This window comes from Tasmannia lanceolata, unplaced genomic scaffold, assembly GCF_043159265.1.
Source record: "Tasmannia lanceolata isolate RefF3 unplaced genomic scaffold, GAP_Taslan_0.1 ptg000015l, whole genome shotgun sequence".
NCBI lineage: Eukaryota > Viridiplantae > Streptophyta > Magnoliopsida > Canellales > Winteraceae > Tasmannia > Tasmannia lanceolata.
The window spans coordinates 22,300,045-22,316,352 of NW_027518692.1; the positions used below are offsets into that span (position 1 = coordinate 22,300,045).

Genomic DNA, 16,308 nt, shown 5'->3' on the forward strand with positions numbered 1-16,308 from the left:
TGAGTTTTGATGTTGAGGTCTCCGGGACTCATATTGAAATGGCAATAGAAAAAGGGTCATACTCCGATTTTCCGATGTCGTTTTTATGGACTAGAGAGAATACTGAAGGATCTGGAATTGCAGAGTCGACTTTCGATTTTGGTACTTTTATTTTTGCCTTCTGTCTCAACTTTCTCTCTTCGGCTTTTTTGTCTTTTTGTTTGTTTTCCCTTTTTTAACAAAAACAATGCAAAAATTTGATAATGGCACCCATCCTGCTGTCCCCTATTTTGTCAATGTCACTCCTCACCATGAAACCCTTTCCCTTTATAGCCAAACACACCACACCCTCTCACAACCACTTAATCTTCCTTCAGCTTCGCTACCTCTTCACGTCTGCATCACATCACTTTTGTTGTTGTTCCATTTTAGTAAAACAACTAGGCGGACCCTAATATATCGGTTATGGGGATTCTCAACCCAAAATTTCAAGGTACATCTACGCAAGGATCTGTTCCCGTGTGTGTTTGAATATAGGTAATGATCTTTGAAAGTTAAAACTTGCAATACAGGAATATGGTAAGAATCTTTGAACCTAGAATACAGTGATGCTTTAAGAATCTTTTTCATTAATTTCAGTCAAAGTTCAACCTATCAAATTACAACAGAAAGTGACAACTAAAAAAAGCAAGCAACAATGAATCGATGTGTTCAGGTTTGAGTACTAGTGCTACAACATACTATGATCTTAACATGTATATATATATATAGTGCCATTTCAACTTAGAACATTAACTACTATCTTCTAAAGTGTTAGGAAACATTAATACTGATTTTAAAGTCTATCTTGTGGACAATGAACATTTTTGGTCGATTTAAATTAAATCTAATAGAATTGTATGTTAGGGAACGATGGATTACTTTTACTTGAATCCCATCTCTTTGTAAATTCTCGTTGTTATTCAGTCTTATGAAATCTCTATTTTCTTCACGTGCATGCAGGAAAAGAAGCCATTTTAGAATATGCACATGGAATCATAATTCACCTTATTAGACTCCTTTCCTACCCTCATATGATGGTAATTTCTCTACCTGCATTGCTTTCCTTCTTGGTAATTTCGTGGCTTTTTTCATTTTCTTTTTTTTAATTTTTAATTTTGCCTCTGAAAACCTTTACCTGAAAAAATGGGTTACCAACAGCTGGAAATTTTGATTTTTCAATGAAACACTTTTCTAGGAAGAAAGGTTTTAGGACAGACAAACATGCCCTATATATATTTGATTCTCCATGCTGAACTCTATTATCATAAAGCATTCTTACTTCCGCCAAAAAATTGCAGTGACTCTGTTAGTGGTGGTATTTGTCATTTTCTTTTGGCCCATCATAGAAACACTATTGCCCCATGAAAAGGCTGTTGGGATCTCTGTGCGTGCGAATGAGACCATTAATTGATTTTTTTCCCAGTTTTCTCATTTACCAGTGTTTCTGGATTTCATTTCTTTACCGGAGAAATTATATGATGAGTGGGCGTACATGCTCGTATTGGTGGTACGATGGAAGTGCCACCATTGATATTTGATCCAACAGCAGCTTCCTAAAAACTAAACTGCTGTTGGATCAAATATCAAGGGTGGTACCTCCAGTCCAAGACAAGCGTGTCCGCCCACTAAGCATATAAAATCTCTCTTTACACTTGTATCCTGGTTATTTTAATTGTGACAAACAGGTTACTTTGTTTAATAAAATTTATATTGAGGTATGCTCATTTTAAATCTTGGAGAAATACATGAAATTCATCGAAACCTTTCTTGGCATTTTTCAGCTTGTTCGGGAGACGGCAATTCAATGTCTTGGAGCCATGTCTGGGCTGCCCTATGTGAGGATTTATCCTATGAGAGCACAGGTTGATTGGATTTCTCATACCATAAACTGAATATCTTTCTTTCTACTATTCCAATTTTGTTGCACTGTTTATTTCCTGGCAATTTTGCTTTCCTCTCTGCTGTCTGCAGAGACTTCTATATGTAATGTATGCTGTCACATTTTTGCAGGTACTAAAGTCCGTATCAAAGATTCTTGATGACAAAAAAAGAAATGTTCGTCTAGAAGCTTCTAGATGCCGCCAAGCATGGTTTGAACTTCTCCTCATATGCTTGTCTGTCAATCTCTATACCAATCTATATCCACTGGTTGATATTTGGTAGTAAATTAACTTTGTTTTTTTACTTTCACTTCAGGGCATCACTCACATCATAAAGTAGTCATTTCTGAGGAACACGGTAACATTATTTCATTCAATTGAGCAATTTAGTTCGTCCAAAAGGAATGCACGAGAAAATTCCAGATGTGCCTACTCAAACTACAAGTAGTAGGTGACCTACTTTATTCCCAGAACTGCAAAGCTCATGTCAGCCACTTGCAAGTCAAGAGTGCATTCCAAGGTTTGTGAATTTTGGTTTCAAAACCTTGGCCTTAAATTCCGTGAGTCCATAGTCACCACCTCCATCTCAACATCCCTCTCGTGCTCCTTTCTTGTAAATTGAGTTTTTTTCTCAGCAAAGGCCACACCCAAGTCTCAATTTACAAGAATACTTGAGTTTCTTGCTGTTTATTTTATGGAGGTGTATGATGATTTTATTGTATTTTAGGAGTAGTTCTACATGATTTCTTTAGAAAGGCCTACTTTCTTGAGGCTACTTTTCAATTTGAGGAGTTTTGACTCTTAGATTTATTTGAGCAAGATGTTCTCTTGTTTAATAATTTGTCTTTGTTAGAACTAGATTAGAGCTTAGCAAGGTTTGTGTAATTTTTTATAAGTTGTAAAGCTGACTTTTGCACAGAGATTTTGAATTCTATCTATTTTCAGTTTGTCTTTTTAATTTTGACTTTACACATTATTTTTCCTGTATTTATTTCTGCTGCTTTTGTCTTCCAGCAATGCGAACAGGGTTAAGAACTGTTCTGGGTCATTTATTTTTCAGTTTCTGTTTTATTTTAGTCTGCATAGTTTCTTGTCCATTACAGACTACATGAACCACTCTACTCCAAATTCAACACTAGATTAGACTTTCTGCTGCTAATGTTTAGGTTGAGACATTGCAGAACTTCAAAGACTAGGTCACTATGTCTGTTGAAGTGTCTCAGATATTTCCAGAGTCACCCACAGTCTATTGGATTTTGGCATAGTGACCCATAGTTTTCAAAGTCCACTGGGGGTTAAAAATTCCTCGCTACCAAGTCCCCCTAATGAGATGATCTTAGGTTTCTTTTATTGAGAATTAAAACATTGGGGCATTATGAGTTCATTTTTTTTTTAAATTTTGGGAAGGTTTCTGCCACCTTTTCGGTCATTATACATGCCAAACCAAACTCTTGTCTGTTTCTTACTTGCCTAAGATTTGAGGATTCATTTTGTATTGATACTAATGCTACCGTCAAGAATCCTGCCTGGAATTGTTTCATAACTTCCTCCTTGTTTTTTAGGGCATGTTTGGCAGCCGTGAAAAAAAAAATCATGGAATAATTGTTTACACATGGTGAGAGGGGTAGAGATGTGATTGGGTTGGAAAACACAGGAAAAATTCCCAGCTTAAAAAAAATAGTTTTTAAGTCTTTCCGTGTCAACATCGGATCTACTTTTCTTCTTTTTTAGCCACTTCTCATACTCATCTCCATCTGTCCTGCCCATGGTTTAAAATTTAGGTTTCGGTAACCGTTACGGACCCCATAGAAAACTGAAATTTCGGTCCAAAATTTGGTATTAAGCATCGAAATTTGGGTCTGAAATTTCGAAATTTTGGACCGAAATTCCGGAATTTTGGCCGAAATTTTGTAGCAATTTTTTTATTATTAAAAAAATGGCAGTAAAATGAAATTTCAGACTGAAATTCCCATTGGCGAATTTCTGAATTTCGGTGAATTTTGGTTTCAGTCCCCATCAAAATCCAAAATTTCAGATTTCGGTCGAAATTTTAAACCATGGTCCTGCCCCTCTCTCACCACTTGGAAGACACCACTTTTATCATGAAAAAAAATTCCTAGCAGCCAGACATGCCCTGGGAATACAAATATTCTATGAACGCCGAGATCGAGATGGTGACCATCATCTCTTTGGATTTTAAGAATTGAATTCGAGTCCAGAACTGATTATTTCACTCAAAATTGTGCGGAATATTTCATCACTTAGATGGTTAGGATTGGCTGATCAGTGAGATTGAGCCATGGGACATTCATAGGTGTGGAAATTCCAAGGTGTGCCACTGTCTTGTCTTGTCTTGTCGATGGAAGAGTTGCCCCTACAATTTGTTCCAACACAAAATTGATCTTGCAATGTCGTTCTGCCATGATATGTGGGTCCTACCTTGATCAATTCAAACCTTCGAATTAGTGGGGCACACCTTGTTTGATCGAGCCTAAAACTCACTGCAACCGAATAATCCTATCCGCTCAAATCAAAATCTGTAGATTTGTGGAATTATATGGTTAATGGGGCGCCACCCTTGGTATTCGATCAATATCAAATATCAAGGTGCCGCCCCTATTACGCCTGAACACCATATAAAAAACTCCGGCAGATATAGGAAAAAAGTCAGAAAAAGCCCATAATCTGACGGGCAGGATTGTTGCTGCTAAAGCATAAGGCTTAGGATAGCAGGTTCTTATGAAAAATGGTAAAAAAGACACTTTTATGCTCTTTCCTAAAAGACACTTACTGGGTCCAGCTTCTGCCTGGTTTATATGATCGGATCCGTTAATAGGAATGATGAAAATCAGTATATTGAACTGTCATTTAGGATTCTGTCAAGAAAATCTAAGCCGTTGTATTTATATATTTGTGCATGACTTGTCTGATGGGGATGGGCCCAAGTTGGGTCACCCAATGGGTCGCCTTATGCCCCTTGTAGGACTCAAAAATTGCCTTAGTAAAGGAGTCTTTTTTACAGGGAAAAGAATGGCGTGGCCAACCTACTTGGAGGACCTAAAATATTTATTTGTTGGTGGGATTGGATAAATGAATGGTTTAGATTATCCAGCTAGGTTGGCCCCATAGCCACTTCCTCCCTGGGCATTATCAAATCATTTTCCGTTCAGATTATAAGGTGCGAAGACTCATTGGGAGAATCACACATCCAAATTACGGGTGCAACTTGGGTCGAGCTCAAATTCGATGGGTTCAGCCCAATTTTGACTCGGGTTGGGTTGGGAAAAGCCAACCCCATTTAATGTACCATTGGGTTAGGGTTGAGACCTCTGGCAACCTGACCTGACCTCCGTCCTCTAATTTTATCGTGATTTTCTTAGGCCTTGTTTGGATTGTAAGAATTTTGCTGGAAAAGTTTATATTCCTTCCTGAGGAATGATAGAGGCAAGGGAGCCCTTGCATAAAGATCTAGAGAAGGGCCCTTGATTGGATCCACATCATTTTCAGTTACGTTTTAAAATTGGTTGAAAAAGTAAAATCGGTTACACTTAATGACGTGGATCCAATCAAGGGCCCTTTTCTGGCTCTTTATGCAAGGGCACCCTTGCATAAATCATTCCTCTTTCTAAAATTTCCTATTTGTACAACACACTAAAAATGACAACTTGAACCAACCCTGTGCAACTTTGAATAGTGCCAGTTAGCTAAATGACTTCTACCGTGGTCCTTAGCAAATCCCTAGTATCATTTACTTCTAAATCATGGAAACAAATCCCGTCAGCAATGTTTTTCTTGGAATCCAAATCATGGAGACACCAAAATACAAGAATTGTGAAGGGGGGGACACAATTTTGAAAATTTGTTAAAGAGGGTTTAACCCCCTTTCGAGAGTATGATAACCCCATTTAGAGGGTTGATGACCCCAATTTCATCCCTCTCTAACAATTTTTCAAAGGTGTGTCCCCCGTTCACAATTATTTTGGTGTCATCCATTGGCAATTTTTCCTTGAAATAAAAAAAACAGGTTTAATGGGTTGGGTTAGGGTTGAGAGAGTTATAATCAGGTTGGGTTAGGGTTAACTGTCCTGGAACTGAATCCGGGGTTAGGGTTGAGGGAAACCTATCTCGGGTTGGCCTCAACCCGACCCGACATGAGTTGCATCCCTAAATTAATCCAAATCAAATGGACTCGATATATGGAAATTCCAAATTGTTATGACTTGTGAAACCCATTTTTAAGCTACCCAATTTAGGCATCACTTCCATCTGTCCGAAATCCCTTTTCATCTTCGTATTCCTTCTTATATGCAAAAACTTGAGAAGGGTTTTATTACTCGAAATCTTTAAGACGAGAGTCAATCATGGGGGAAGAGAAAGGCGAGAGGCTGAGCATATACAGAGCTTCAAGGAGCATAAAAAGGAAGGACAACTCTCTATACAACGCTCTTCGATCCATCTATGAAGACTCTATATTCGTGTCTGAGATTGCCCAGCTTTGGCCACAACTTCCTCTCCTAGCAAACCTACGCTGTGGCCTTTGGTACTCTTCCCATTTTGATTCCACATGCTACTTTAAATCCACTGATGGACACTTCAACAACTGGTCTTTCAGCACCTCTCGCCTCAATCTCCATGTTGCCCATCTTGCTGGTATTATCTCACATTCATCATGTCTCTTTTTTTCTTGATTTCTATTCATAGAAGATAGAGATATAACAAATAATTGATGAAATTGGTGTGGAAAATGAAAAACAAGGGTGTCAGATGTATAGAAAAAGTGATTTTATCTACTATGTCGCGGTTTTCTTGTTACTGCCTTCAGTTTTCTTTCCCAACTGATAGAGAATTTGGGTTTTGTTTTTGTGATTGGTAGGACAGAAAGGAGGTTGTGTTATCGTTGATTCTACTCGGAAAGGGAAGAGATTTCCAGACAGCATGTCAAAAACAATACCCATTTGGGCGTGCGTGTTTAATCGGGCGGTTAAGAATCATTTGCGGAAAATGGCTGCACTTAAAGAGTCGGTGAGTAACTGGTAATGTTTTCAAAACTATGATTTTGGAATTCCTACATGACCCATATGCAGATTTTTTTAAAGTATCTAGATCTTTGATTCAATTTTACCCTTGTAACAATAAATTTTGAAGTATGTAGCTATTCGCGCAGAAATACACACTATTTACAGCTTCCATAATTGCATTACCATTCTTTAGGATTCTTCTTATTCATATATTTATATTCTTGGTACCTTCGCCTATCTCATTTAAATTATATTAGACATGGGTTCTAGACACTATCAGCAGTTCTTGCTTGAACTCAAATCATCAAGGCTGGATTGGATTGCATTCGGGCAAAATCCACTTTATAACTAACTTGGTTAACTTGATCTTACAATGCCACTTACCATAGCAAGTCCTGTCTACTGGAGGCATTTCAAATTGGACTTCATAAGGATCCAAAACAATATCAAAATTTTAATATGCAAAGTTTATATCAAGATCACTTCTCCACCTGGAGTGGTACAACTCCTACAAGTTTTCAACCTTGAACAATTCTTAATCTAGGGTCTGAATCCATGCTACATTTAAAGATTAGATAGGCATACTTGACATGTACCATTGGTCATAAAAAGGAAACATACACACATATCCTTGATCGTCACTGCTCTCTTTCTAGATTCACCTTGACGTTGCCATTTTTCCCTTTGGGAAAAAAAAGGTATCATCCTATCCTACATTCTGCAAAAAAAAAATCATCTACCAGCTTATATCTTTTCTACAGGATCACACCACACCTTTGTGCCTTTGGGCAAGCCACATGTTTTCTCAAAGGAAAACTCAGTTTCCAAATACTTGTATTAATAAACATACTGCTATATATTTCTTACCCTGATGTTTGGATTAAGATTACGGTGACATTTTTGGTTTCTAAACGTGAATCAAAATCCATTAAAAATTATGAAATCGGATCATATTTGGTTGATTTGCATTGATCCTTCAATAAATTCCATGGATCATGCAATCATATCGAAACAAAATCCATTCACTAGTCCCAAATCAAATAATCTTTGGATGATAATCTTCCTCGATGTAATTGACTTCTTCAAAAGCATGCGATCATGATCCGTCATGCACATAATAATTTTTTACATACAAAGATTGGACATCATAGGAAACGCTATAACGTACCAGAATCATCAATTCCTTACATGTCTACGTCATGAGTGTTGTTCATATCATGTTCAATATGCAAAAAAAAAAATCAAATATGTCATTGGAGAAGTTGTTAAGAGAAAGTTTGAGCTGGCTTTGCTGAGGCTGAGTCGATCAATGGCTCGATGAGTCAAAGAAATGTATAAAATTTGTGAAAAAAAATGCTAACAAGCAACTAAAATCTCTCTCCCGCTCTCATCTTTGGGATGTTTTTATTTTAGAACTTAAGCTTAAGATTCCCCCTTTTTCAAGGTATTGTTGATACATTCTCTTAGGAAGATGTGAGATTTTGTGAATCCCACATATTCTCTTTCAAGTTTTCATAAATAAAAAGTAGAAAAGATATGAAAACAAAAATATGTAACAGAAAGAAAGCCGAAAAGAAGAAAGGGAGAAAGAGAAACAACAAGGGGAGGAAATTAAGGAAAATTGCAACAAAATAGAGAATAATGAAAAAACAAACACCATTTTGCAGCAAACCTGAGTTCCAAACTATGAAAAATATTCATGATCCATCAACTAATCTACATAGGATTGCTCATTTAACATTGATGTGGAAGGGATTACAACAAATGTATTCAGCTAGGGTGAGTATCTTTTTCTTTTTCTTTTTGAATGGCTAGGGTAAGTATTTTTGTTCTTTGTTTTTTTGAATGGTGTGCATATCTTTCTTTTTATATGAGATTTCAAAGAATCTCATTCAATGTGAAACTTTTTTTTAAAGATCATTCAATGTGAAACTTAGTTATGAATTCAGTTCTGTATGTACCGTTCCGTTCAGGATTATGGAATGGAACCCCCCTCCTGCCCTACCGTTTAGGCTGGAATTCCGCCCCGTTCCAATTTGTTCCAAACGAAACATGCATTTTATTTTATTTTAAAAAAATCAGAAATGCCACTAAAACGGCTAGTTTTGGTTTTTGTCCATTGTGCCCTCATTTTTTACTGTTTTATAGCCGTTAGAAGGGTATTTTGCATGTTTTTCCATCTACAAGCACCTGCACCTCCATTTTACCCTCATATAATTGTTTCTTATATTTTCTTAGCTGTTTTTTTTTTTTTTTTTTGGGATTTTTTTTCATATTTTTAACTATTAAAAGAAATTCCAGTCGTCGTAGCATCTTTGACGAAATAGAACGCTGGAACGCCAAAGCGTTCCATTCCACTGGCAAAAATGAAACGGCGAATGAAACGGAATCAATAATTAATATTTGAAAACCTATTCCTAAAGCAATTCCGGTGCAAACCTCCTAGGGGGAAGGCATTTGGCTGTTTCTAACCCATCACAATATAGTCCATAGCCCAATTGAATTGAGTACAATCTCAATCACAAACATTCATGTTATAACCCATCGACAGATGATCCCCAAATTCACCTGTCAATAGTTAAAGCTCCACTGTTCTTGCAAGTTGCAACAACTGATGATCACCACCATTTGTACGCCCAATGAAATACATATCAAAATTTATTAAACAAAAAAATTGATATACTAACTGTCATGAGTTGTGACCATGGTTTTAAATTTCGATCGAAATCTGAAATTTCGGATTTCAGTCAAGACCGAAACCGAAATGATCCGAAACAGAAATGACCGAAATTGGTAAATTTCGGAAATTTCAGCCGAAATTTCATTTAAATGCTGTTTTTAAATTTTTTTACAAGATTTCGGCCGAAATTTAGGTAAAAAAAAATAAAATTTCGTTTTTTTCATTACCGGATTTCAGCCAAAATTTCGTTTTCGGCGAAACCGAAATTTAAATCCATGGTCATAACCATGGTTTAAAATTTCGGTTTCGGTAACCATTTAGGACATTCGGAAAACCGGGTCGAAATTTGGTACTCCCGTTTGAAATTTCGGCCGAAATTTTGTAACGTTATTTTTTTAAAATAAAAATTGCATTTTCTTGAATTTACCGAAATTTCGGATTTCGGTCGAAATTTTAAACAATGGTCATAACCACATTATAATAATGGATATCTGTATTTGTATCCATACCCCTTAAGAAAAATGCCAAGTTGCATCTGTACCTAGCTCCATATCTTTGTCTTCATATATGTATTTGGGCATTACATACATCATATGGATGTGCTGAACAAGAACAACTGTGCACTATTGTGCACAACAGCTACATTTATAACAGTATTATAATTACATCATTCTCAAACTCTGTTCCTGTCTATTGTTACTTATATGTGAAAATATACACCAGTTCACATGTATTCATCAATTTATTATGGTATGTGACATCTATTTTGTATCTATTTTGTATTTTCAGGAGTCAAATGTTTGTCACGAGGATGCCATTTTGGGGACTTCCTTTCCTGACTGGGACTGTTCTTTACATCTCCCTCTATGGGTCTCTGGAACTGAGAAGGCAGCTATTGAGAATCGCCTTGAGGATTGGACCAAACAGTTGGAATCTACTGGTGCCGACATTGGCTCTCTCGCATTTTCCTTGAGGAAGCCCCTACGTCCACTATGGATTTCACAAAAAAGTGTCATCTGGTTAAATGAAGTACCTGATTGCGATTCTTGGGATTTCACACCCATCATTCTTGTTTCTGCATCCTCTTCAAATGGCATAGTTCAGAATAGGACTACCTCAGACTTCAGTTGGCATTATATACCTGGAGCAGGAGATGATGAAGAAAGCTGGGCAAGGCACTTATCACCTCGTCTTTTCTGGAAGAACGCATTTGATCTGATAAATTTGGTGCCTGATTTGTGTAATCAAAGAGTAGCTGATATTGTCGAAAAGGATAGAGTTTATCATGCTCAAAGGGGAGAGAATGCTCCTCAACTTGTGGTCAAGTCTCGGAAATTTTCGGCCGGCAATTGTGATATTTCTTATGAAGCATCTAGTGTCTGTTGCCCGTCCTTGAGTTCTGAACCTTCAAACAATGACATCAGTGAGAGATCTTTGGATGAACAGTGCTCACTTTTTTGGTTGGGTTCAACTAATATTGTTGTAGGCCCAACTCAGAATGGTATGCTAATTTTCTTGTTTTGTAATCAAATTCCTGAGTTACCCAACTGTGTGGTGTTGATTCCTTTGATTTCTGGATATCCATCATCATAAATACCTTGAATATACACGTGGCATTCAGTACTTGTGCAATTTTCCTGTGTACATGATTTAGTCAAAGTATCTTTCAAAAACAACAATGATTTAGTCAAAGTATTTGATTCAAGCATAAGAACGATCAAAGTATTTGATTCAAGCGCAAGAACTATCTTTCTGAGATAACTTTGATTTTCTGTTTAAACTTTTAGCTGTTTTCTGGTAGTTACTTTTTTGTAGAATCTCATTTTTTTTAATTGTAACAATATTAATCAAAGCCAAGAGAAAGTCCATGGAGGTCGCGATTCTGAATTTTCTTTTTGTTGGATTAGATGTTTATTGGATAAAATTTAGTATGGATCCTGTTTTTCCTTTTTATAACGAAAACAAGATATTTTTCCATTATAAGTAAGTCACATCTCTGACTTCCTATTATAACTTACTCAGATATAGGCCCTTAAGTACCTTTTTTTTTAATTACTAATGATCATGTAATGACCGGGACTTAGTGTTCGTTTATTTTGCACCTTGCCCGACACAAGTATGTCTTACTAGACATCTGGGTCTAAAATGCAGTGAACATTTGACATGCTGGATGCAGTTATGGTGGTGTAGGGGAAAAGAATAGCTCGCTTTTAGATACACCATCCCAATCAGCTAAGATAGATGAAGAGGGGCGGTGGAATCTGGAAGTGGATACAATCTGTTATGGCCGAGATTTCCTCCTCAAGCCCAAGTCCGTCATCATTTGATTTGTCGGTGGAGTCAAGGCAGAAGATGAACGCATGGAGATATATAATGTGCCCGGGGCATTGGGAGTCTCCTTCGGAAAGAGGGAAAGTTTCCTAGGGAATAATGAACCTAAGATCAACAAAAAAACACAGCGAGTGAGGTCGGGGCCAAGACAAGGAGTGGAAGAAGGAAATAAATGGTAAAGATAATGAACGGTGTGTGCTTACGTTTCTATCATGGAATATCAAAGGCTCAGGGACAAAGAAGAAGAGAACGGCTGTAAAGGATTTGGTAATCAGCATAAGGATTGGCATTTGATTCAGAAGCACGTGACTGTTGGATTGAGCGCTAAATGACATAGATGGACCACCCAAAAGAGGTCCCACAACTGCTTCCAATTGAGGAACTCTCACATGTTCACATAGGCTCTCATATTTCCTTTCCACATCATGAGAAAATATATTTTATTAGATAGCTAATATTAGATTAGTTAGATTATTCTTAGAATGTTTCTTTTATAGGTTATGTTAATGGTGTTTAGCATCCATGGAAGAAGAAGAGAAGAGAGGAAAGAGAGAAAAGAGAGATTGTCTTCTCTTCCTCTCTGAATATGTATTATATACTTAAGAGTCTAGGGCTACATGTGAGAAGACAAGAATACCTCTAATTGGGTACTTTAATTACACCACTCATTCAACACTCCCCCTCAAGCTGGAGTGTGTATATCATACAACTCCAGCTTGTTACAAATATCAGTCAGCTTCACCTTTCCAAGAGATTTAGTGAACACATCATCCAACTGATCTCCTGATCTAGTAAAAATATGTACATATTTCTCTACTCCGTATCTTCAGATGAATAAAATGGCAATCCACCTCAATATGGTTAGTCCGTTCGTGAAAAACTGGATTTGAGGCAATGTGAATAACGGCTTTATTATCACAATAAAGTAAGGCTGGAGACGAAGAGGGAATATCAATTTCATTTATTAAGGACCTTAATCAGGTTAATTCCACACAACTATGAGCCATAGCCCGATACTCAGCCACTAGATCTGGCTATTACATTCTGCTTCTTGCTTCTCCATGGCACTAAATTTCCCCCAACAAAGGTGCAATATCCTGTAGGCGACCGTCTATCTACAGGAGAACCTACCTATTCTGCATCACTTAACCCTTCAAGGTTCAAGTGGTCATGTCGCTTATGATGTTTGGTTTACAAGAAACTAAATTAATTAGAATATCAAGATCTACTCTAAGGGAGTTGGTTGCAAGCCTATGATTTTTAGGTTACAGGAAGATAAATTAATGGGAATATCAATTATCAAGGTAAGGGAGTTGGTTCACAAGCCCAACGTTTAGTTCTCTGGCTTAGACTTCGTGGGGCCAACAGGAGGGGTTTTGGTGGCTTGGGATGTTCAAAATTCTCGTTGGTGGAAGAGAACATTGGCATTTTTTCGGTTTCATTGTTGTTGAAAAAAGAAATCGATGGATCTTTGTGGACTCTCTGGTGCATATAGTCAAAATTCTTCAGAGAGTGCAGTACCTTTTGGGATGATCTTGATATGGTTAGAGGCTGATGGAGTCACCCTTGGTGTGTTTGAGGGGGTTTCATCGTAACTAGATTTATCGACGAGTGCCAATGAGATGGCTGATCTTTTGGCCAATGGGGCGCATCCAGATCTGTATCATAGTTGTGCAATCTCTGCCCCTGTTATAATTTGTGCTCTGTTTTTCATGATTATAAAGATTCTTATTACTGTTTTGAATATATATATATATATATATATATATATATATATATATATATATATATATATATATAGAGAGAGAGAGAGAGAGAGAGAGGAAAGTGTTGGTGAGCTTAAGCGCCCAATCACATTGGGGCCTACTTTGTTAGGATGGTCCAAAGCATTCATTTGAAAGGCCCTTACATAGATGGGGTGTGTACCAAAAATCAGCTCCATAGGATCATCCTAACCCATCCATTTGTGGAGGTCAAAATGGACAGACATTATTTGTCCACAAATCTGCCCATTTTTGTCCTCCACAAATGGAGGGGTTAGGATGATCCTATGGAGCTGATTTTTGGTACACACCTATCTATGATAGGGCCTTGCAAATGAATGGTTTGGATCACCACAGAAAATGTGGGACCCATGTGATTGGGGCGCTTAAGCTCACCATAAGTTTGGTGAGCTTAAGCTCACCAACACTTTCCTCATATATATTGACCTATGGATAATTAACTTGCAGCCCTTTCTCATGTCTTGTGTCTTCTTTTTTGTCTTTTCCGCAAGCCACTTCACATTTATGTACTCTTCTTTCATCATAGTTTGGTAGTTTGGTTAATGCGTATTGTAGATTTTTTTTTGGAAGATATTGTCACTGTAGATTCATCTATTCAGCTTACCCTTCTAGTTTCTGAAGCAGTTGCAGATGTGGCCAAGGACATCGACTGCATATTGAATTGTGTCAGTGACTTATCTGTCTCTCTTCCAAGGCCCAATGCTTATTTGCAACTAGATATAGTGGTGCGTATATCACACACACACACACACACACACACACACACACACACGCACACAAAATGGGTTTATTTGCATCTCGTTTCCTTGTTTTTAATATGTGTTTACCTTGTCTAGTTTTTTCTTTGCAGACCTCGAAAGCAGATCGATTTTCTTTGCTAAACAATCTTCCTTCGGCGGTTAACTTTGCAAAGTTGAATTTGAGTAAACGGAAGACTCTCTTTGTATGTTGCCATAATGGTAAGGAAAATAATTTATACATGCCATCATGAGTGGTGCCGACACTACAATGTTGAATGGTTGGATTCAACCAAATGATATATGCATGTTCTATGCTTGAACTTGAATGTCGTATGGCCTTTGTTTGTAGGGGAAGATATTAGTATATGCGTGTCTCTTGCTATCTTAACATCCTTATTTGACGATACAGGTATGTGGCTCTTGTTTCCCTATTTCTAGGAAGCTGTAATACTTGATATCTGTCCATAATTTGCATATAACTCAATTAAGATGGATTTAGTGTAAAATGAAAACAATGAATCCCTAGTGTATGCAGATTGGTGCGTTTCTCTTGATCATGTTTTAACTTACCAACATTTTCTCAGGATCTTTCGATGATGGTAAGTCCTTCAAGTCTGCATGTATTACCAAGTGGGAGATGCGACGCAGACTGGTATTTATTTGCAAATTTGCAATAAATGCACGCCCATCTAGAGGAAATCTCAGGCAAGTCTTTAGTTTCCTTAACAGAGATAAGATATGTCCGGTTTCTTAGCATTATCCTGCATATCTACAATACATGGGTGGCTGCAATATCCGGTGGTTTGCTTGTGAATCTGAAGAAGTTGCCAACAAGATACCAGAGAAGATCAGAAGCTTGAAGAGACAGATTGTGTAGCTTAGTATGGCTGTGGCGAATCGCGGATATAGTGAAAAAGATCCAAGCTGAATTGGTTGCAATTTGTGTGGAAGTTCTGGGCAAATGCAAAGAGAATAGTTTTGGATTGGCACCATTGATGTGTTGTTGCATCCCAAGAATCTCATCGGATTAGCCTAGCCGTCCGATGGGAACTGTTGAAAAGAATAGGGCCTACCTTTCTCGGGAGAGACCGACAGAGTTAACCAATCTGACGGGTAGGATTGTATGATTAGGGAATTATTTTGGGGGGGAGTCCACCATGATAGTGGTCAGTAACCTATGTCCTCAAATGTGGAGACTTAGTTCTGCTCCCATTGTTTGGAATCTATATCATTTCACAGTATTGTAGTAGACTAAGCTTTGCCTTTGCTATTTGTCTCAGCCATGTACAATTTTGAATGGCTCATTTATTTGCAATGGAGCTAAAATAACTTCTGGTGATGATTTTAAGAGTTTCAAAAGCAATCTCCTCGAAGTTATTAAATATAAAGGAATTGCAGATTTATAAGACTACAGAAAACAGAAGAGCACAAATTGGAAAGATACAACCTTAGAGGAGACCACCCAAATAAAAATTCAATTTTAAACGGCATGAAAAGTCCCAAGCTTTTTATTATAATCTCACAGCCATTTCTAAATCACCAAAAAATTTCAAAACACCAACATCACCACATTCCATATCACTAATAAAAGCCAAGACACCAATCCGACACATTTCTAAATCACCTAAAAAAGTACAAAACACCTCAAGAACCCTCTCTCAATCTCAATGAAGGCTTTAGTAATTATCACTCAAGTAGATTTTGTAACAGCCATGAAAACTAAGTAGGTTTTAGTAATTTCTCCCGAGTGAAAAGCTTTCAACTTTTTAATAAGATATGCCTGAAGCCCCCATATTTTGGTAGTTGCACCTCTTCTCTCTATTTTAAATTTCTTCTTCAACTCATTGGAATTCC

The 16,308-nt window shown here is 37.3% G+C and overlaps 2 protein-coding genes across 9 annotated transcripts in view; both read left to right on the top strand.

The window, feature by feature from the left end:
* Positions 1-2,867, top strand: part of MET18 (ARM repeat superfamily protein) — a 59,287-nt gene extending 56,420 nt beyond the window's left edge. For all 4 annotated transcript variants that reach the window (XM_077354080.1, XM_077354079.1, XM_077354078.1 and 1 more), the window contains 4 exons: positions 982-1,058; positions 1,803-1,883; positions 2,032-2,111; positions 2,218-2,867. In XM_077354080.1, coding sequence (XP_077210195.1) covers positions 982-1,058; positions 1,803-1,883; positions 2,032-2,111; positions 2,218-2,236 — 257 coding nt within the window. In that variant the 3' untranslated portion in view covers positions 2,237-2,867. The remainder of the gene's footprint in view (positions 1-981; positions 1,059-1,802; positions 1,884-2,031; positions 2,112-2,217) is intronic.
* A 3,156-nt stretch (positions 2,868-6,023) lies between these two features.
* LOC143846305 (initiator tRNA phosphoribosyl transferase family protein) lies at positions 6,024-15,703 on the top strand. Of its 5 annotated transcripts, none has more exons than XM_077354738.1 (7): positions 6,028-6,551; positions 6,775-6,923; positions 10,389-11,100; positions 14,336-14,439; positions 14,565-14,673; positions 14,804-14,863; positions 15,039-15,703. In XM_077354738.1, the coding sequence occupies exons 1-7, from the start codon at positions 6,263-6,265 to the stop codon at positions 15,206-15,208; spliced, it is 1,593 nt and encodes a 530-aa protein (XP_077210853.1). In that variant the 5' UTR covers positions 6,028-6,262; the 3' UTR covers positions 15,209-15,703. The 5 variants fall into 5 exon arrangements, 3 of the variants coding, with proteins under 3 accessions (XP_077210853.1, XP_077210854.1, XP_077210855.1); XM_077354739.1 differs by having other exon boundaries at positions 6,032-6,551; positions 14,339-14,439; XM_077354740.1 differs by having other exon boundaries at positions 6,351-6,551; positions 6,780-6,923.
* The last annotated feature ends 605 nt before the right edge of the window (positions 15,704-16,308 follow it).